The sequence below is a fragment of the Osmia bicornis genome, chromosome 8, assembly GCF_907164935.1.
Source record: "Osmia bicornis bicornis chromosome 8, iOsmBic2.1, whole genome shotgun sequence".
In the NCBI taxonomy this organism is placed as follows: domain Eukaryota; kingdom Metazoa; phylum Arthropoda; class Insecta; order Hymenoptera; family Megachilidae; genus Osmia; species Osmia bicornis.
In genome coordinates, this window is record NC_060223.1 from 6,775,683 (window position 1) to 6,799,279 (window position 23,597).

The 23,597-nt window shown below is 39.0% G+C and overlaps 1 protein-coding gene across 1 annotated transcript in view; it reads left to right on the forward strand.

Moving 5' to 3' along the window:
- Positions 1-3,636: 3,636 nt before the first annotated feature.
- Positions 3,637-23,597, forward strand: part of LOC114876874 — a 49,400-nt gene continuing 29,439 nt past the window's right edge. Inside the window, exon 1 of the mRNA XM_029188762.2 lies at positions 3,637-5,126. Coding sequence (XP_029044595.1) covers positions 4,988-5,126 — 139 coding nt within the window. The 5' untranslated portion in view covers positions 3,637-4,987. The remainder of the gene's footprint in view (positions 5,127-23,597) is intronic.

Consider the following 23,597-nt stretch of genomic DNA (forward strand, 5'->3'; position numbering starts at 1 on the left):
CACGTTAGGGTATTCCTCTTTTTCGACGGTATCAATTGACTCCTCTTCTTTCTCTTCGAGGTATGAAATCCAATTTTCCAGATCAGAGTGAGCAATCCCAAAGACACGAGCTTCTACTTCGACCGAGTAAGCTTCGAGCTACTTGGTCTCTTTGTGATTTTGTTCTTGGTTCCTCGGCTAACGGAAAACTGATCTAAAATAGCGCGATCCTTTTCGCGCTTTGATAAAAGAAATTCGAATGTCAGGAAATCTCGTACCGTTTTCGAAAATTAAATCTACGTTCCATAGAAAATTCCTTTCACCAATGTCAAAGAAAATATTTAATTATAGTAAACGGAACTACAATTTTATTTCTCTGTGATAACTGAACCATAAAGGTTCCCTGTAGTGTTGGAATTTTCAAAGGAACAATTGATTTCACAATTCTATTCAAAATCTACGCTCAATCTGGTCCCTAACTCAAATCGTCCGACCAAGCGCCGACCTATACTACTTGTTCCTCTACTCGCGCAGCATTATTCAAATACTTTTAACAATTCTCCTTCCACAATTCCAATTATCGTTCGATATTTACAATTCAACTAACATTTAACATTTCAAACGTAATTTCATACGATAAAGCAAGGGTAAAACCTTAAAATCCGATCGGCTATTCAGATATGTGCATCGGTCTAATCACAAAATGCGGGTTCGGCAACGTTTTATTACCCCAATTACCATCGCCATCGGGAGTCATTAATTAATTATTAATTTCGGCCGATATTGTCCTTCGAAAAGGATGGCAATTTACTTTCTCGTACGCGTTTATAATATGATATTACCGAGCCGAGTTTATTAACTCAGCCGTTCGTGTTCCAACGTTGAACAACAATAAACGTCCAGGTAATTCAAAGAACAATATGATAATAACGAACGATGTATCGTCGTTGTTACAGCCGCGAGGGGAACCATAAAACACTCGTAATTTAACATTCGTTTCACGTTCTCTGTCTCTATTGTGTCCGTTTGTTTAGCGATCAAAAGAAACCGCTTCCATCGTTGCTGGCCTGTCTTAAACCGCGACAGACGCGTATATATCACCGGTGATAAAGAAACGAGAGGAAAAAAAAAAAAAGAAACTGGGTAATGAAGGACGTTTTTAGGAGTCTTTTTTTAAGCCGAAGGAAATATTTATCACGATGAAATCTCCGGCTAGCACGATTTCTCTTCGCGGATACGTCCGCGTTGGAGCTTTTCAACCCTGCCAGCTACCTCAGCGACGACGATTCTTTTCGGGGGTAGAAAATAAATCTAAATCGCGAAATAAAGTTTGTCCTTCGCTGAGCTTTTTCCTTTCGGAGAAATGTAATTTTAGTAATGTCTCTGAAAGTACATTTCGTATAATTGTGGGGTTCGCGAGCACCACGCTCTGATAAGCAACGGGTGTACGTTAGTGTAGTATCAAGTATATACATATTAAGTGTTGTACACAGTATTGTACACTATAACACATGGAATTTTGATATGGAGCTCGTTTGTAATAAGATCATCCACGTGATCCGAGCTTTGTAACCCTCAGCTATTTAACCTTTGAACCGTAACTCTACACTGTACTCCTCGAATCTCCGATACCGACTACACTCAGTTGCAAACTAAACTCAACTGGAAACTACTGGAAACTAAACCAGCTCTTCGATTCCATTGCACTCTTAAAACTACCCTTCGAAATCGAGCCTCGTATTCGAAACGACCAATTTCGTTTTATTCGTGTTACCAAAAACACGGCCCTCGTTCCCGCGTTCAAAATTCGAAAATCCGAAGAAACCTTTCGGAGATTGAACAATTTAAAACTGGATCGGTATTACAGCTATAATCACTCGTACAGATTCCAATTAAAACTTAAAGGAACCATTCAATTTCCTGTTCGATCGTTCACCCTCAATATTTTAAAGGTTTCATTACTTTCACTTAGGTACACGAATGATTTTAATTAGATTTTGATAACAGCCTCGGTTTAATCAACTAATTTGTGTACCGTGATAAACATTCGCGATTTCATATATCTGTACCGAGTTGTACTCTCGCGAGAAAGACTGCTTTCAAGTTAATTATAATTTCAACTATAATTAACAATTAATTAAATTATCATGTGTGTACGTTTTTACGATGCAAATCAGTGTTTACACGAAACTCGGCTAAGGCAGAAATGGAACAGATACTGGATAGATTTCATAATAATTTTCAATGCAATATCTATTTCATCAAAAATGTAAATTGGAAAATGAAATGATCGTATTCTGAATAATTATAGCGCGTCGCCCTACATACGTGTTAATTACAATCTAATCAAAATTCTATCCAGGAAACGGAACAAATTTCTCAGCGGGAACGGAAGCCCGTCGTCGGTTATTCGCTAAAGGCGGGAAACACGAATTTGAAATCGATCGAACGCGCGAGCGTACACGAGTTTCTCGTCGACTCGGATGACTTAATTTATAATCGTTGATTTAAAATTCAACGCGGTACCTACGCAACCAGCGCGCGAACAATTCTCCCCGTCGATGAATATTAATCGTCGGTTAATCGATATTCGAGCCAACGCTGCCTGTTCCGAGGACCTGCTCATTTCATTCGCCGCCTTCGCGCGTTCATCGAGTATCCTTCTTCTTCCACACTTTTCCACCGACCGCGAACAGGAAAATTCGTTTCATCGAATAACCAATTGAATGCGATCCTCTTAGATCTTTGGTCTTTAACCCTTGGGAGGCGGACCATGGAGAGAGCCCCAGTTTTAATTTAATATCGATTGTTATTTAAACCTTTCGCTATTTTGATACACAAACGTGACGAATGGACGATTACTAAATCTGCCCATTTATCGTATTATGAAATATGAAGCAATATTTGCTTCGAACAAGGAAGAAGAAAGATAATAGTGTCCGGAGGTTTCAAAAGAGTCGGTGCATTAACAGGTCCCAGCCGCAAATGGCTACGCGTCCCTCGACTTAACCCGGTTAGTTGGTCGTCGGAACTCCTCGAAGCTTTCCGACAAGAGTCTAACCCCGGCTTTTTCCTTTCTTCTAGCAGGAATTTCACCGGGTGGAAAGGCGGTTAATGCCGTTCTCTTCAAAAGACTGCAGCGTGAGGGAATTTTTCAATTAGCTTCGTTCGCTGGCCGCGGATAACTCGATGACAAAGTGACGCTTTACAATATCGTCGTGAACTTCCGTTCATTTCGAGAACGAGCTTAACTGAAATCGAAGTTACTCCTTTGTCTTTACAAAAATTCAACGATACCCTTAAATTTTGTATCGCAATAAAAATTCTCGAATCACGTGCTCGATTCGGTGAACTTTAATCGACCGGTGGAAAAAGTGGAAGGCAAAAAAAAATAAATTAAGAAAGCAAATTCCGTGAGACAGAAGAAACATACACGCGACAAGGTGGAGACGGCGAACGGGCAACGTCCGTAAGGGCGAGGTAAGGAGAGGGTTACTGGCTAGGGACGCGGAGGGTAGGCGATTTGAACAGAGAGAAAGGGCGCGAGCGACGGAGAGGGCAGGAGGATCCAGAGTGGAGGAGCATGCGCGGGTGGGAGTGGCACCTTATTCGTCGTGCAGCTCCCGCCAAGGCTTTCTGTCAACTACGAACTGTCGACGGACAAGGTTCCCGGTGGCTGTCAACGCCGTTGTCGCGTACGATCGTAGCCGGCACTCGAACAACGACCCAGTGAAACATCGCGTAAACGACGATGTGACCGTACGGATCGTTTCGCATCGCGTTATTCAAAACTTATCCATCCGTGTTTCTCACGCGAAACGTGATCGTTCGGTGACAGGCAACGTTCACAAGGTTCGCAACAACTTGTTCGTCGATGTGATACAAAGTGTTGTATACACACGCTGGAGGAATGCTTACTATCAGCTTATGGATTAACGTGATCGATGGTGATCGATGTACCTGTACAGTGAGTTCGACGGTGAAACAGTGCGATAGCATCGATTGATCCTATCGATAAACGAACGGTGATCGACGCCTAGCTGCAGCAATTAAGCATATCTCTCGGTTACTCGGTGACACGTGGTTCTACGGACAAAGTGACACGTGACTGGATCGCGTATTCGAAGTAAAATAAATAATTTTAAAAATTATTCTCTAATCGCGACTCGAAAGTGAAGGAAAAAGGTGTATCTTGTAATGAAGTGACATTGGAAGTGTTACGAAGGATCCAACGATCGATGGCACCCATGGTATGTATTAATCTTCCAGTGACTGCGGTGGTATGGGATTAATGTACGAGAGTCTGATCGAAGTGACACCGGAAGTGTTCGAGAGAATGCGAAGAAGTGGAAACAGAAGGGATAATCCGTGGTGTAGCACCGTAGGCCGATAGCCAGTCAGAAGGACACTCGTAGCGGATAATTAATCCGGCTACTAATTAGTCGCGGAGCAGTCTAAAGAGGCAAATACGCGCGGGAAGCGTCGCTGATTAAAACTCACCGGCGGATGACCCGGAAGGATCCGGATGAAAGACCGGGCTAATGAGACCGGGGAGACGCCTCGAAAGCTTGTAAGAAAGCGATACTGAAGCAAGTCCGAGGATCATCTACGAGGATATTTAAAAATTATTCTTAAACATGACACTATCGTCCTATCGAAATAACCCTGTTGCTTCGAGGGGATAAAAATTCAAATTTCCACAATATTTCTTTAAATGAATAAATCAAAAAGGGTTGGGTTATAAGACGACTTGTCTTTGTGCCTCTGATTAGTGGTTAATTAGTAATTAACACCCGTCGACAAGGATATCGACATTTTTCAAATTGGAGGATACACCCAGTTCGAATTTCAAAGAAACAACACCTACCTGGACTAAGGATCCAAAGGATTCGTCAGGGTCCTCGGTGCACAGGACCCTATATCGTGTCTAAGGTGCAAATTACACTACACAGTGGACTTTTTACCGGATTGGTCCACGCGCAGACGGTTGTCAAATGTCGAGAGCACGATGAAGCACTCGAGGCAACGACCGAGTGGCTCGAGTGCCACTTCGATCGGTGATTCGTGGAAATCCAGGTGTGGAAAGTGTCCCAGGAAAATGGGGCTCCTTTTGTCGCTACTGATGCTCTGCTCTCTGCTACGTACAGGTGAGAATACGATTCCCTTCTTTTTCTCAAATCAACCACCAAAACGCGAATAAAAACTAGACTTTACGGATACATAGAGTTTTTGATGAAAACAGCTGAAAAAGGGGAGACAAAAATTCGTGGAAAATGAAAAATTGTTCGAGCATGAGGGGCAATGTTGTTTCTTTAACTGGATTTATGTTTCCTGCTTTTTTGCACATTTTGGTAAAAACGTGAGGGAGGGAAAAAAATGGATGGAAAAGAGAAAAGATAAAAAAGAAAGAATAAAGGGTGTAAAATTGAAGATGAAATACGACAACTGAAGCAAAATAAAATAAAACATCTTTTTGTAACACAGCTAAGAAGAACTAAAACGGACGAATGAATCCAGTACTTTTATTTCATTTTATTTCATTTCTTTTTTATTTCGAACCGAATGGCAGTCCGTTTCACGATTTCCTTTTGTATCGTTCACAATCTAAGACTGGTTGGTAGGAAAATTAAATAAGAAGAATGGGGAGGTAAGGATTCGTTGCGATGGTACAAATTATCGCCCGACGCTTTAATCTCCGATTCCTTCGGCGGAAAATTTAATTTTCGGCCGCGGTAATTGGAACGTTTTTTTTTCACGAGATTTCACCTGCTGTTTACGCATCGGCCGTGAGTCGAGAGCTAAATTGAATCGCGTTTTTCATCCCGCTTCCTTTTGAACGAGCTTAATTGCCAGGTCGCGACTGCCAACCGAGTACCAACGACGAATTTCTCGCGTGAACACGCTTTTTTCGAATCTGACGTACCCTTGACGAGAACAAGAACGTTTCTAAATTCAGATTTGTACGTAAATCTGCGCGAATTTTTCCTGAGAAGATGACGTACGTACAGTTGGATATGAAATTCTAATGACTCGTTTGCGACTGTCAGGAAAGCTCTCGTAAACTCATCAAACGATATCGTCTGTCAAGTTCGTTGAATAGCGTTGATAGTCGGTATCAAAGATTAGCCAGAAACCCGTGAACCGAAATTTATGCCAATTTCCTGCCGAAATTGACTCAGTTTCCATCACCTGAGGGTTAATCATCGCGGTCCTAGGCATTCGCTGGTGATTTCATTATTATATCCAATCGTGGATTGTCGTCGATTATTTATAAATAGAAATCAACCTTTCAAAGTTGTAATATTTTATAAAATTTTTCTAATGTTAAATCAATCAAGTAATGACATTAACATTGCCTACATTCTGCGATTCGAATTAGGATTATTTATGATATCGGTCTGATGAATGTAATGTTCGACTACTGTCGAGTAATTTCCTGATTGATTGACGAGCTTTAATTAAACATCATGTAATGGATTGTTCTGTCGGTAATTGAGGAATTGTTGAAATGCAGTGATTCTATGTTAAAATAACAGAATAGAATTTTCGCCTTTTAACTGTTTTTCTAATTTTTCAAAGTAGCTAGCATGGGTAATTAATTAACAAATAGTGTTAACGTTCATTGACGTCTGAATTTAAATTAGAGCAGGAAGTATACTTCATATTTACACTGTTTGCAAACAACTCAATTTCACTTGTTTTTCCTCGAGTTTTCTTTTTCAGCAAAAGAAACACAATTCTTTTTCCAGTCAGTTAACCGGCCAAGTTTCGAGAAACGCACGAGGCAACGGTACGCTCGTTCTCAGCCCCGAAAGCTTGATTTTCTTTCGTAATTAAGCCCAGTAATGAGTTTAATAATGAGTTTTGAAATTTATTCGTCAACTGTACGCTTCCCCGGTCGCCCTGAGCGACGCGTTAAATCCTTTTCTGCAAATTGATTTCGCTCGACGATTCGAGCCGTGTTCCCGTTCCCTCTGATTTTGCTGATTTATTTTTTATAACAACGCCCTTTGTTTTCCCGTGATTCGACGCTCTGCCAGACCCTAGTTGATCTTCCATTTGTTACCAATCACGGATAATTGCGAAACTCCAGGATACCAGCGCAACGAACTCTGTTTCGCTGTTTATTCGTACTTGAAAGATTTCTCATAATTGAAATGATAATTAATTAATCGAAACTAGCCTTAATTACAAAATTTCATTATTTTCTATAAAAATCTGATTCGTCACCAATAAATGATTTCGAGAATCTGGTACGAAGAAGATACCGGTATGAGAATGACGACGATTCAGCGGAGTCTCCGAGGGAATCAAGAGATCTGTAATTCCAATGAAGTGTGCTCGAGCAAAGTGCGGTATCTTACGTTTTGAAAGTGTCATTACTTCTTACCCTTGGGGGGCTCAATAACAGAGACCCGATAAATCAATCCATCTAACCTATCTGCCTGATATATTAGTTGATTTGCATTCGGTTGAAGGTGACTAATGACGAGCTATCTACAACGTGTGCAAGACAAATGTGTCGTTATTCGTTTCGCAAGCTTTCAACGTTTAACCTTTATATCGCGGCTCGAATATTTCTTTGCGCTCTTGAAAGGTGTGGAAACATTGATGGAGCATTGTGTGATTCAGAAATTCGAAGCTGAAAATAAGTTACGTCGATAAATTTATATTTCCCATTTTCTGTTGAATACTAAAAGGAACATGAAAAGTTCGACGTCTAAAGATGAGAATCCATGAAAATTCAATTCGAACCAGTGATCAAACGGGAAAACTGAACAACGATCGCGAAGAAACCAGGATTCAAGTCGGTTCAGATTTCTGGCTGCTTAATTTCTTCGTTTTTCTTTTTTGCCTCGCGGTTGAAACGCCAGCTAAGCAGTTCTCATTCAGGAAGAAATCGTAGTAGAGACGGCTGTGAACGTTTCACGATCGAAAAGTTGCATTCTACGAGCACAATCGAAGGAAAGCGTTGCTCTGCGAGGTAACTGTGAAAATTCGCGAAAATTCGCCGGATTTTTCAGTAACGAGAACGCTTTATCCTGTTCACCGTGCGAAACGTCATTCAACAAACCCTTCCATTTTAAACAACACTTAGATAAAACGAACTTGGACTAACCATTCCCACGGTAGCAATCTCATAAAGCAGAGAAGGCAAACGGTGCAGAAGAAAATCAAAATTACAACATGCTAAAGCTTCTCCATTATTAACCAACAAGGAGGTCGGCAATGGTTGATCACTCGCGGAAGGGAAAAGCAAATGGGACTAATCTCGGTGTTCGTGATACATAATCCCAGGACGGCATACGGAAACGATCTCGCCACGATCGGGAAATCGATGGTTCCTTAGGAGAGTACGGCCGGAATAAATCAGAGTGCATCTGCTCGTAAACAGTCCCAGCAAAAGGAGAAGCAGGGAACCGCGAAACGTTTTCATCGGTAGCTTGCCAGAGAGTAAGAAAGAACCGGAAAAAGGAATGGAAAAGGAGGAGGAGATAGGGTGATGGTAGAATGGGTAAGATGGCGAAGAGAAACGAATGCTGGTGTGCACGCGAAGGCGGACCAAGATTATGCAAACGGCAGCCAATTCGATTGAAGTGCACCTCAAATAACCGCAGTTTTAACCCATTCGACTAAATGCGTCCATGGTCCGTTTGGAACGCCTCCCATTAGAATATCCAGCACGCGAACGAGCCAACGCCAAAAACCCTTTCGCGACACGGATACACCTGGTCTTTCATTAATTTTGCATTATCGGCTCGATCCACGATTAGCGAATTACGAACACCTTCGGCGAGGAAAGCGGTTTTGTAGAAACGTTTAAGGGATTTCATCCTTCGTTTGGTTCCATTCTTGTGGGGATTTTTTTATTGGGCAAGGGTTGAAGGGAAATATTGAGAATGTCGAGTGCTTCAGGTGCCGAATTTGAAGATTCCGAATACCTAAGTTACTAAACTTGAATATTCCAAATATCTAAATTACCAAATTCGAATATTCCGAATACCTAAGTTACCAAATTCGAATATTCCGAAAACTCAAATTACCAAATTCGAATATTCCGAAAACTCAAATTACCAAATTCGAATATTCTGAATTCCTAAGTTATCAAATTCAAATATTTTAAATACCTAAAGTATCAAATACCGAAACTACCGAATACCGTCAATACCAAGTACTAACAATAAAAAATGAGTATCACGTGCAAGCAATTGATCTCGCCGAGTTACCACTCCAACGAACTTGAATCAGCTAATTCCACTTCCTGGTCTGAGGAGCTGCTTCGAGTAATCTTCGACGTAACGTTCGCCAGATAATTTTTCATGGTTGCTCGGATACACTCTCAAGGTTCAACACGAGAACCAGGAAAAATTACCAAAGATCCGGAGTAGAGGAGCTCGACCCAGGAAAGTTGTCCCACGGATTCGCGACAGAACGCGATCAATCACCTTCGAGCGATCTGTAACTCGCCTACGAGGACAACGAGATCGCTTTCCCGTTCACAGCATGATAAAGCGATAAAGCAAGGGTCTGATAGCAGGAATGACGAACACCAGAATCATTCTTGCTCTAAAATAACGAACTTTTCAGGAGATTCATCGTCGCGTCGAAAACTTCTATCAAATTTTAACCTCCTTTTATATCTAATAACAGAATTATCATTTTTATTCGAAATATCGCGTATATGCAATTTTGAGTATTAACGAGGTGCTACTCGAGAAATGTAGACGTATTTTTTTGTACTTCCGTGTTGGAGACACTTTTCAGCGGACATCTGAATAAAATGTAGATAGGTGAGGAGGTGCGTTCGAAAAGCGAGTCGCTGGTTGAAACAGAAAGCTCGCTCTATTCGAATAATAACGTAAAACGTTAAAGGGGGATCTGTACCATGGGTATTCATATCGAAATTACGTTTCAACCTCTTTTCGCGCTCTAAGTACCCGCAGCATCGCATAAACAAATATTACTCGAGACACGGTGAATGAGGCCCCGACATTAATAAAGACCGCAATATTTGCGACTTCATATCGCGGATGATTCTCGTCTGGCTTTTATCGTTTTCATAAACGTGGCTGGTTCATGAAAATAATTCGGCTATTCGCTTCCTCCTAATCCTCTTTCTTCCTTTCGTTCCTCCTTTTTTCTTCCAGTTTTTTCAACTTTTATTCAGGCCACACAACGAGGGATAATCCGCTTTCTAGCTTTACGCGTAGACTAGGCTTTGACGTAAGATTAACAGATTTTTCAATTCTCTGCCCGCAAGCTTGTTGATATTTCGTGAGCGAAATTCTTAAATATTTCCCGGGCAAAGAAGCTTTCCGCGTCGAAGAATTTTCCCCACCGAAAGTCTGCGGTTCAGCCGAGAAACCGAGAGCCTGATGCGATAAAACCTTTTGATTGGTTCAATAATGAGACCATCGTACGGAAGGATTCATAGAAAATCCATGGTTCTATTGAACGAAAGTTTCTACCGGAATTGCAGGCTCCGTTTGTGAGAGAAGTAACTCTTCGCTTTCCCAGTTGCATTTAAAAAGAAATTATTTATATTGTTGGAATACAAAATACTATCCTCATTTCCTTCCATATAATTAATTCCAAATTGGTTCATAATTTCAAAAAATTTTCAAATCTTTTGAAAAATTGAGTACCATAACTTCTGTGAAGTACCATTAGGAGGTCTGTGTCACGATTCACTCTGAATCTTCTCATTATAAACACTTCTCGTTCCCTCCACGACACCGTTGCACCGATAATCGTCGGTTTGAAAGCATCCTGTCCATTGAACGTGGAAAATTTGTCGTAACATCCGGTTTATGTGACCGAAGCTGTTCGGTAACACTGCCAATAAGGCGTTCCTCTCTGGGCAAACGTGTTTTCCGTTCACCAGAGCCGCTCGGACGGTAATCCGGAGCCGGAGAATTCAAGTTGCTGCTCGTTAATGGGCGACCGGAATCGTCTTCGTCGAAAATCCGCTCGTTACCGTCGTCGTACGGTGGAAACGTTCTCGATAGGGGAAAGGGTGACCCGATATCAGGGCCCGAATTAATGCCCTGCACGTAATCCATGGACGGGAACCTTTTTCCAGGCCAGGAACGGCCAGTTTTTGTCGACGAGATTAAAATGCACGCGCCACACTCGACGGCGTTTTTTAAAGCGTTTCGAGGGCTCCGCTCCGGCTCGGATGAAACGTTCGAGCTTGGATCACGAGAGTCGTTCGATGGATTTTCAGATTGGGCTACATACTGGATCCTGTGACTGGAATGCCCTCGGATGAACACACTTTTCCTGATGGAACGTTTCAAACGCTTTTCTCTCTCTTCCTTCTTTCTTTTTCTTTTTTTTTAAACGTTTACGTTGGACGAGCTAAGAATATTCAGAAGGTGAACGAGTGCTAGAGCCGAGTTTGTTATCGGTAGACTGTAGGTATTTATGCAGGTAAAACGTATCAAAGTATGCAAGGGATATGCAGATATTATGTTAAAATTATGCAGAATGTATGCATATATTACTTACACGTATTACATTTATGAAATATCAGCAATTTTGTTACCCTTATTTATCATAATTTCTGATACTTATTATCATTATTTGCGAATTGCTATCGTTCATCTGATTCGATTATTTGAACATATTTGCAATTGTTGAAAATTTTGATATTTCTTTTTATCAGCCACTTTGTATTAAAAATCTGGATGATCAATATCATTAAATTTTAAATTTTAAATTGATGTGTCAAAATTTCCATGTCGGACAATCAATTAATCAGAGAGAAGGTAGTGAAACATCGATTGGAATCTCTTGAAAATAAGATCCGACGGAATTTCTGTCGCGACAACGAGTTTTCCTATTGTCAGACAGCGAAAAAAGGACGTCGCGCTCGCAAAGGATGATTTACGAGAAACTGGCAACCCTTCTCGTAAGAGTGACGGAAGAAGGGCTGCGAGTTGGTAACGGATAAACAGCGTCCGTTCGTGTGACACTATGAAATATCGAAACAAACGACAAGTCTCTCTCTTTCTCTTGGATAGCCTTTCTTTATTTGAAATGTGTTCTGTTGGATACATGTGCACATAAATGCCAAGCAACGTTGCCCGTTTTAAAAGGAAATAAAAAGTAAAGTTCGTGCCTCCGGGAGAACGAAGTCGGAAAAGCTCGTGGTCCCTTTGAATTATGCAGACCGAAAAATGGCGAAGCTCATGTTTGAAACAGCGTCTATTTTCCTTTATATTTTTTTACTTCCTTTCACCCCTCTCGAGCGAAGGAAACCTTTGAAATTTCATGATGATTCTTTATTTCACGGTCTTCGACCGTTTTCCAGCGGTTTCCTGTTCCCTCTAATTTTCTCTCGGTACCCCCTTACGTTTTGTTTTCGTTTAACGCCGGCTTCCGTGAGAAATTCCGAAAGTAAGTAGCGTACGCTTTATGACCGAAGAAATTTCCTTCTCTATTAACGACAGCGAAATAAGTTCACTACTTTCCTCTTATTGCACGAAGATCCTGGTGCTTTTAAAAGACAGGGATTTTTCGTTATTTCGTTGTTGTATCATACGCTCTAATGCAATTAAGAATTTAATTTAATTACTCGACCAGTAATTAGTTGAGAAGAAACCCGATGAATTTAATTTTAACATAGAAATAATATGTTAGAAATTAATATCCTGTTATCAATTTTCTGCACCATAGAGTGTAATCTTAAGCCATGTATAACGTCGTTGTTCAAAAGAGACTAGAATTGTATCGACAATGCAGACACAGCGTTAATGTACTTTGCCAGTGATAACGGGCTTTAGAAATCAGTTAGGAACACTGGTTGCACCTAATACATCCTGTTCGCGCGATAATCTCGAAACTTTCCCCTCTATGTCGTCGCTAGTTTCCTTTCGCCTGCCTTTGGCTATATTTAAACTCACCCTGACTTCAGATAGGATTCAAGTAGGTTGTAATTTTAGCAAAGATCTAATATTATTTTCTAACTCGATTCATGAGATTTCCTTAAAGTGAATCTTTCGTATGGGAATTTATACGAATTTGTAAGATTTCCACGAAAAGCTCTAGTGTAGAAAATTTGAATTCTCAAGATTTCCATGACAAGCTTTGGTATTGAAATTAATTCAAATTCCTAAGAATTCTACGCGCAGCTTTGGTATTGGAATTCATTCGAATTCGTAAGTTTTCCACAAAGTAAAGCTTTTACAGATTTTAACTTCGTCTCAACCCTATTTAAATTACATTAAAATTCCGTGAAGTGAATTTCTGATTATTGTATTTTAATTAAAATAAATTTGTGAATACCTAAATAAGCGACTACGAAGGAATGAGGCTCGCCTAATGGATTCCTTTGGAGATTCCTCATTTTTCTCGCGAGAAGCCCACGAACCGAGACGTTGAAACTATAAAACGTCACGGTCTGGATCCGCTAAAAAATTGCTACGCGAATCTGAATGTCCTTCTCGCAGGACACGCGGTCGTTGGTCCAGCCTTAATTACACGGAACGGGGTTTTGGAAAAGCAAGGAAATCCTCCGGGCGATGTACGCGTCGCTTCTTCGCGACGTTAATGTCACGTTAACATCGGAGGGGACATTAAACGTGAGAAAAGACCTTTTGGAGGAGACGTTTTCAATTGGACCGTAAATGCATTTATATCTGCGAATGTTCCTGTTATTAAGCAACCATTGTCGAGTGCTTTTTTTATCCCTTCTTGAAATTAATGTTGATTAAGTTTTCAGGATTGACTTTAATTATGAACCCTCCTACAGGAAATACTTCATCAGGATAAATGGGCAGCAGCTATTTCATTTTCTTCGCGTGTACGTTATAATTGAACATTTCTTACGATTTTAAATTATGGGTGTGGATCTTATTCGAGAGAAAATGTAATGTAAATTTTTGATAAAGCGGTCAAAATTAATTTGAAAGGAAACGAGTGAATGAACAAAATGTAAATTCTGGAAGATCGCTAATTCAAAGGACGAAAACACAGAATTACACCAGGATGCTCGGTCACAGCTTGGTCCACGAACAAAGGAGAGAACGAAGGCTCCTGGTAGAGTCGTTGGTCCAACAATCGAGGACATCGCGGGTCTTTCGAATTAATAGCCTAGACGAAATTGAATTTTCCACCAGCCACAAGGATTATCTTCGTAGTAATCCAAACAGAGTCGAGATCCGGAAGGTTGGCGAAACTGGCCCGCGGGGATACATAGTAACAGCGGTAGAAGCTATACGTCTTATTGCCACACCCTCACCATGCACTCCCTTCTCTTTATTCCTACGTGTTTACGTATGAAAATGATGCTCTCCAGGTAGATTCACAGGAATCTGTCCCGAGATGTTCCTCAGGATTGCTCTCGCGTTTCCGGCCAGAGTTTCCGTGTTCTGCTCGGAACGGACGTATTCCGTGCGCGCATACGTTCGTTACCGTAGTATTATTACGGCCGGAAATCATTCGGACCGGTAGCCTTTGCGAGACGTAAGCGCAAATTGCTTCCCGCTAATCAGATTTAGGGGGAACCGCGTAATTACGAACGTTTCTACGGTTTCGTGTGACATATCGAAGGTGTCCTTTACTATCTCCACCGATCGAAGCGAGCTTACTTTTGGTTAGAAAAACGTAATGAGATTAGGGGACCTGTGAAAGAGAACGTTGATTGCAATTGCAAATTGTTTCTGGATAATGGCTGGGACTGATTTACTCAATACTGAGGGATATTGAGTATCGAGTATTCGGTTATTGGATATTCGAGGCATCGAATTTTGGAGTTACTGAAAATTGGAATTTTCCGAATATTATAAATACAGAGGAAAATAATTTTCGAAATACCGAGTATGCAAAGTACTAAAATACTATAAATTGGGAGCACCGAATTTTGAAAATTCCGAGTTCCTAAATTGCCAAATATTAAGAGTACCAAGTATTGCAAATCCTAAATACTTTGCCAAGAACTGAAAATACCAGATCACAAATGCGACGAATATCGAGAATATCGTATGTTCCTGCTGTTTTTATTTCGAAAATATTCTCTTCCACCCCACCGGGCGTAAATTATGTTTGCGAGATAAATCAAGCCTTAATGTAAAACGATACGAGTAATTGCAATAACCAGGTAATTTTAACCGGGATATTTTGCTGGAAAATGAGGGGTTGTACATGGTAATCACATTTCGTGACTATTGAGACACGTTACAGTTAATACACGGTTAGTTAATGTACATTTCGTGAACGTGAAATTCATTCGGTAGAGAAACACAAATTAACAGGTAACCTATTCAAAAATAACTACTGCTTCCTGAATTCGCATAGAAAGGGCGTTAAATTACGACTAACTGTCCGTGAGTAATTCTAAATTAATTTAATAACTAACTTCGTTATAAATATATATCTAATAATTTATAGATTTATCCATTAACTGTAATAAATGTTACCAACTATTCTGTGAAATATTTCATACGTTCATCGTTGAACAAAATTAATCCATATTATCATATTTCATATTAAATACATACCAGAAGTTCCCCTTTTTCAAACATCCACGCTAACATCAAAATATTTAAATGAAAAATGTAGGTATCCTTGTGACCGGATAATTAGCAGCTTCGATGATCCAAGGTATCAATCCCAGGGTAAAACGGAACACATCTTTGAGGTTCTATTGGTTGGCTGCAAACACTAATATCCTGACAGGGATCGTTTGCACGGAAACGCGACCGAATTTTGCCGGAAGAAGCAGCTCCCTGCGAGGCACGTATCGCTCGCAGAAACGACCGGAAGAAGGTTGGATTATTTGGTGAAACTTCTTTCGTCGGATTACAGTTTGATGACGCGAAGATTACTTGGTCGACTACGTGTGGTCTCACTGATTGCTTTCGACCATTATTTTCTTATTCTTCGAAAGACCAAAGAAAGAAACGACAGAGGATTTATTAAAAAAATTCAAATATTTTAACATTATAATCTTTGAACAGGAAAGTTTGAAATTAAATTAAAATTGGGGTTCTCTTCGTGGTCCGTCGTTCGAGGGTTAATAAGAACTAGATTGCTAATAATATTAATTTAGAATTAAGATACCAATCAAGATACTTGAACGGGGTCGGATAAAATGGTATTAAGTATAAGATTTCTTTTCCGAAAGGGAAAAGTTTCATCGAAGCTGCGACGAAACAATCGAGCAATTTCATTTGGCCGTAATCTCGAAATGCCATTTCTCCTTCATATTGGACGTCTTTGCAAAACCCTCGAAGATCAAAGGATTGCATTTGACTCGTTGAAAGAAAAATCGAGATAGAAAAAAAAAAAAGGGAGGAAAAGAAACGAAGAGAGTAACCGGGATAAATGGAAGTTTTATGATAATTATTTGGATCCGATGGTGCCTCGTGTCGAGCAATGAGATTGAACCGGAAGCACAGCAGGATTCTCGCAATCGACGAACTATCGTGTTTTCAGTTAGTGACTTTCAAAGTGATCCTCCGGGGCGTCAAGTTAAAAATTGTGACGAGAAAGAATTCATTTCGCAGAATAATTGCAAACGTTTTACCACCGAAAGGTCAGAAGAGTGAAGTTTCATTTAACACGTTGACTCTCACTGAGAAAACAAGCACGCCTGCTACGGCATATTATAATTATAATTATCTGAGACAGGAGTATTTTACTTTTCCAACTTAACACTGTAATCCGCTATGTAATTTTAGTGACGTTTTAAAGTTCTCTACCCTTTTTCGTATTTTAATTATTTCAGCTAAATTGAATTTCTAGCCCCAGTCACCTGTGAGCCCAATGGCAATCAACGTGTTAATTACCACGCTGTTTCATCGATAGCTCTACCAAGTAATTTTATTTTTTAATTAACGTATTCAGGACTATGCGTCAACGGTGTGAATAAAATTTATGGTCCATAGTAGTCGAGTTAAAATGAGTCGAGTTCCAATAATATTATAATGAAATCTTTTTTTTTAATGATGGCCTTTTAATAGTAAATTGGAGATTAGCAAATAATATTGCTATTTTAATTAAAAATTTTTCATATAATTTTCATTTTTTAAATTATACTATTGACATAAAAAGAAGAGGAAATGTAGATTGTTGAAATTCAATGATAACATGCTCCACATTTTCAAGAGAAGGTACAGCAATTAAACCTGAACTCGTTTCTGTTTAATTATATTCACGTAGCCCATTAATCAACTCATTAGTCGATTTTTGAAAAAAAGAATATATGAGAAAAGACGATTTCACATACAAACGAATCTTCCACCCCAATTCCATTCAACCAGTTCGTTCCACCTTCTCGATCCAGCTCGTTGCCGGTCGCTAAGTCGATTATCTATTATACTTCCAACTTACTAAGTCGATTATCCACAATTACCAAATTAGTAAGTAGATTACCCATTGTTACTGTATTCAACGACCAGCATCGAACTTCGTTCCTGGCGAACTCTAACCTGAACTCCATTTTCCCTGCTAAAAAGGTCCACGTAGCTTTTCCAACTTTCAAACTCGCAATTACACTCGCATTCGATTCGATTCGTTTCGATACACCCGCACAATACGTACCTCTCCACTTTCGTGCGCAACGAGCCTAAAATATAGGGCATTAACTTGCTTCGACATCGGAGTATTTGACCCCTGAACAATTAACAATGAGACTAGTATAATGTCCGTGCATAAGCCGATACTGAAATTATCATCGGTTTGCTGGGCGTTCGTGAAATGCTTGTATTGTTGTACTCCTGGCTGAGTATTCTAATGCTCCGTAATTCAAATACCGTAATATTCGAAAATTGGAATCCTCTAATATTCTAATGCTGGAAAATTGGAATATTCCAATATTCTAATGGCCTATTATTGTTCCAATGCTTAAAAACTCCAACATTCTAACATTCCAATGCTCAAAAACTGTAGCATTCTAACGATCTAATGCTAAAAAATTTGAATATTCCAATAACCTAATATTCCAATATTCTAATGCTCAAAAATTCTAATATTCTAATGTTCAAAAACTCTAACATTTTAACTTTCTAATATTCTAATGCTCTAAAATTCTAATATTCCAATATTCCAACATCCTGATACTGCAGCAACGAATAAATTGCAAATGAAATCCTTCAAACAACCGTAATCAATTACGAAACCTAAAATTCGAAGCTCTAACAAGAAATTCAATCCACTTCACTGATAAATCGTAAAATTAATTTTATTTGAAGGAGAGGGCTTCTCTGACGATTCCAGATAATAATTGCGAGAAGGATCAAGGAGAAGGTCGTAATTAGGCAGGGAAATTGAGACGCATCCTCGACGTAGCTTCAATTTGCTTCTTCAATTATGAATCCCATGATAAAGCCTTCAGTCTCATCGTTGACGGGACAGAAATTTCCACCCTACCAAGCAAAAACTATAATATTTTTCTGCGTTTTATAGCAACGAAGGCTTCCTAGTAGCGAACGGATTAAATTTAAAGTTGTAAATGTTTATCTGGATTAACGTGCGGCCTGAATACCGAGGCGCTAAGCTAATCCCTCAAACAGGAAAGTCGTGGCTCGCTTGTGAATATACGAGCGAAGTTGACCGGCTAACTTCGTTATCTGTTTAGAAAGTTTTCTTATTTTTGGTGAATACGCAGCATTTCGCGTTAACGCTGAGAAATTCGTGTTTCATCCGATTTCGCAGATGAACGCGCATTTGTTTTGTAAAGTACTGTGCTGAAGAAGCGAAAATCAAGGGAAACAAGTACCAAATAAATACCGAGTGTCAACTCTTATTGATCATGTTTCAGCTAAAACTTTCTACTGGCATCTCTCAAATTTTACTATTATTTTTTTTTTCAACCAGTACAGTGGCATTTCATATAAAAAATCTAAAATACCGCAAGAATTGTTGATTTTTTAAATACTGTACCTGGATATTTTTTTACACAGAATTGATTTACGTTGAAATAAATATACGATCCATTTACAGGAATCTATTTTTTATATGAAAAATATTTTCCACGGTACTGCATATGTATAATCTCGTGTAAGAGAGTGAAACTTCAAAGAGCTGGAAAACTTGGAGATAGGTACCCGAAATTCCTAAATTTCTCATGAATTCCCATAACATTCAGGCTGATTCGAGATTCATGGTAGGGAGAATCGAATATCCATGGCTATGCGCTCGTAAGTCGTCTTTGATCAGGGACCGTCTCGAGAGCGTTCCGCTTCGCGTTTCTCCGACCGTCTTAAGCGTAGAGAGCAACGTTTCAAGAGAGCTCGAAGAGGTTTCGCTTCGAGTCAGACGAAGTGGGACGGAGAAATATGTAATTATGGTTGCACGCTGTTCGCGTGCATTTGCAATTGTTGTTTGGTGAAACGAGGTGAGAGAGGGGCTGTGTCTAAGGGTTGCCTTTTGAACGCTCCGGGTGAACTGCTTACCGCCTGTTGTTACGTTCCTAAATGACTATTTACTTTGTCGTTGCACAGGCGAGCTAATGCCTCGAACCCTGGTGCTACAGTCAAGAATAAGATTTACACTTTCCTTTAAAAGTATCAACAGACGTTTGTTGAAAATCAGAAAATTATTTTCACGAAATTTAATTTAAGGAAATTAACTTTTAAAGGAACAGTATGAAACTTAAAAAATGATAATCATACGGGGCTCTCTCCATGGTCCGCCATTCGAGGGTTAAGAATTCCTGGAGTTATCACAGGAGAGACTATAGTTAAATGCAAATTTATCTTTTATTTGAATTTGCTAAGTGCTCGAATATTTATGGACAGCAGTGTACGTCGATCTTCCCTGACACATAGCACTCTGTCCCCTATTTTTTCACGTTTTTCTTTCCTTCCAATTTTTTTTTTTTATTTTTTTTATTTTGAATGATTCACTGTCAAAGTTGGATCAGAGTCTGCAGCAAATCTAGCGAAGCTTCCGGCTTATCTGTCCGGCATGATTTTTATACCCAGTCCAACGTACTGTCTCTCCGTGGATTTGTTTCCTCGATTTCGATTTTGATATGGAACCTCGTGAATCGTTCAAGCCCCGGGATCGATCCAGTTCGAAAAGTTGGTCGCGAGAAAAATTCGAGACAATGATTAATGAATGTTCAGGCGTTCATTTCGCGGATCAGCGTTTATCTCTTTTCCAATAATCTGATTAGACGTGGATATTCGCTAACGATCGTATCGCGAACAATTAGTCACCGTTTCGTTGGCCGAAGGAAAAACGTTCAATGTAGAGGTTTTGTAGATCGCTATCATTCCAAAGGAATTATTACTAAATTTTGATATAGTATAAACTTCAGGAAAAAGAAATTTACGTAAAAATATATCTCAAAGTTGTACGATTTTTAATTTTCAGACGATAAAATGATTACCTATTTTTCAGATACAAGTCTTCAAACGAGCTTGATTCTCGCGGATAAATCAACAGCGGCAAGTGCAAATATATCGTTGCTTTTAACAGTTCGGGAAAAAGGAGAAAACCGATCTCCGTTTTGCCGCGATATTTGCACGAAATCCCTGGAAAATACGAGGGCTCGTTACCGAGCGAGAGAAACATTTTCGCGATTCAAAGCCCACGCGATTATTAGCAAATTGAATTTCCGCGAAATCGAATAGGAAACAAGATTAAAAACAGCGGACAAAAAGAGGAAGAAATATTAAAAAATAAAAATCGGGGCACGATGAAAGTTCATTCGCGGCGGTCGAAAGTAGTTGGAGGCTGCTTAAAACCGCGGTCACGCTGACGCGCCTTTATGAATGGAACTTGGCGATTATTAATTAACAGTTTGATCGTACTCGAACGAAGTTAAAAAAGGGTGAAAAGTTCGAAAGAGAACTTTTCACATTATTCTTAATTCAAAGGTATCCGATTCTTCCTTCCTACGCTGGTTTTAACCACCAATTTTTTGCCCCTTTCCAGTTTTAACCCACGGATCCATATTAACCCTTTCTGAGATTTTAGCTGCACATTTTATGTAATTTATGAATATGAGAAATATATGGGTACGTTTAAAATTTTTTAACGAAACACCTTTGTGTGTATTGTCAAATTAATATCTAAATAAACGATTTGAAGTTTCGAAAACGAAAATGAAAAAGAGTAAATTTAAATTTACGCGAAGGCAATATGCTGTGCATACTAATACAACCGTGCCACGTGAAATTCATTCCATTTTTCTCTTCTCTCACCTCGTTTTTTGGATCAGTTTGCATTCAGATGGGAGAAAGGTGAAATTATTGTACGATAAATTCAACACGTACATTGATACCGTGTCTTTGTCCGTGGATTAAACGGTGCAATTTTGCACGGGGGCAATGAAAATTGTGTGAACCGTTCGGTGCAACAAAATGCAACTGCATTCTTAACGCAAGAGATAAAAGCACTTCACAGTGAAAGGAAATAATTTTTCAAAGTACCTTCCGAGCATTCATTTGTTCGTAATACAAGGTTTCTTTAAAAATTCATATAAAAAAAGCAAGGTGCAAAATAAAATTAGCATAAAAATAATCACGATTCTATGCTCCTTTAACGTTTTAATATCATAAAAGAATTTCATCAGTCGCAGATATTGTCCGAGATCGTTGTTAAAATCTAGATAAATACAGACAGGGCTGCTGAAAGATAAAATCAACACGGAAATAATAATGATTCAATTTTTTAAAAATTGCATTGCAGATATCGATACGGATTTACGTTATTGTTAAATATTTTCTCTGATAAGCTGCTTAAAAGTATTGTACAGTTTTGAATATTTTATTTTACCATATTTCAAGTACTTTATTTTGTTTCAATACGAGTTTTGAAATATTATAAATGAATAAAATAAATATTGTGTATTTCCCTGCATTTCCTTTATTTTCAAACACATCATTTTCCATCGAATTTCGAAATAGTTTTTTATGTTAAATTCCCCTGTTCAAACAAATTTTACAGACATTTATTTATTTAAAAGATATATTAAAAATTGTCATAGGAATATCACTTGTCTAGTTTTTAATTCCAACAAATAATTATACGTTCATTTTTCCAAATTCATAGAATCATTCATTGAAATATTTTTTTATTAAAATCATGATAAATTCTATTCGTTTAATAATTCTTTTGCAATTAATTAGGTCAGGTCAATCAGAACCATAACGATACAGTTTGATTCGTAGTTTTTCATTGATTTCCCAAATCAAGCCCGATTTCTCCGATTCTTGTTCCCCAGGGTATTTTCTTCTCGTTTTTATTTTTATTCCCCGAGTGACGATCGTACACGGTGATTTTGACGAATCGATCGGAACTTCCGTTATAAACTTCTTCTTCGCTCGTTCGGCGTGATGCATCATCACACGGTGCCACTGTCGCGGCGTTTGACAGATCGCAAATTATTTTCACGAAACGCGTCGCATCAGTTACGCCGCAATTCTTTTCGCGACCGATGAAACCGTCTGAATCGTTGGAATTATTGATGAAAGAACGTGTAGACACATCAATAATGAAAACTTCTCGCGGGACGACGCGCTTCGCTTTTATTCATTTATTTTTAACAGCATCTTGACGGAAAATCGTTGCATTTGAGATAACGATTGATTGATAATTCAAGGAAAATCCGAGTACCCGTGCTCCTTTATACATTACGCTAAAGTTTTAGCAAAATTCCTGAAGATCAACTCAAATTTCGTGCGATGAAATTTTAAACGTCATCGTTGACAGAGATAATTCTAGTGTCGTTTATTCGATGACGCGTTAAGTGGCTACTGAAAACGATGGTTAAGTTCGTGAATTTTCGAAACGATTTCGAATTAAACACTCGCCCTGGATCGTCAACCGGGGTTGACACCAATTTATCGAGCTCGTTGTATTCGGCACTCGGCTTGAAATGCCCGGCCGATTGTCGAATAATCGGTCTATCTAGAATTTCGTCCGCGGACGTGATCGAGTTGGCCGATTATCCTCGATTGCCGCTTCTAATTTATAATTTGCCTTGCTTTGTGTCTCTACGTCGATTCGATTCATCGAAATAACCGGCCAAACTCCCGTTCCAAACTTATAATAGGTGAACAATGAATGAAGATCGTTCGAAATGACAAAAGAGAAATGAGAAATAAAAACTTACAAAAAAGTATAATATTCATCATTATCAAATGATAATGAAACATGGACGATCCTTTTCGTAATTAAATTTCGTGGCAGATTTTAATGATTCTTTAATGAATCAGAGAGTGGACGAAGGTTTCAAAAGGAGTGTAAGCCATTTAAGATGAAATCTTCTTAAATGAAAGAGTATTAAAGCATCGCAAGTAAGAACTCTCAAGCGTTACACTGAATGTTTCTAAGAGATTAACTCGTTTGCACATCTGAAGGATCGTAAGAATTCTTAGACAAAGTAAAAAAGAAGAAGGGTTGAGTATAATGCGAGTTACAAGGCGTCCTGAAAGAGGTTGTTGAACTTGGAATAAATCTAAATTATTATTCTTTATATAGCTCTTTTCATCAAACCTTTATATTGTTTATCTATAACAAAATATTTCTAAGCAACCCTTTCGTACATAAATCTTTTACAGCAACGATCAAGCATCACCGATATCGATTACTCACGAATCTCTATTTTCAACGATTGAAACGCGAATTCCGAGGAATCCGCTGGCAAAGGTATCTCGAGA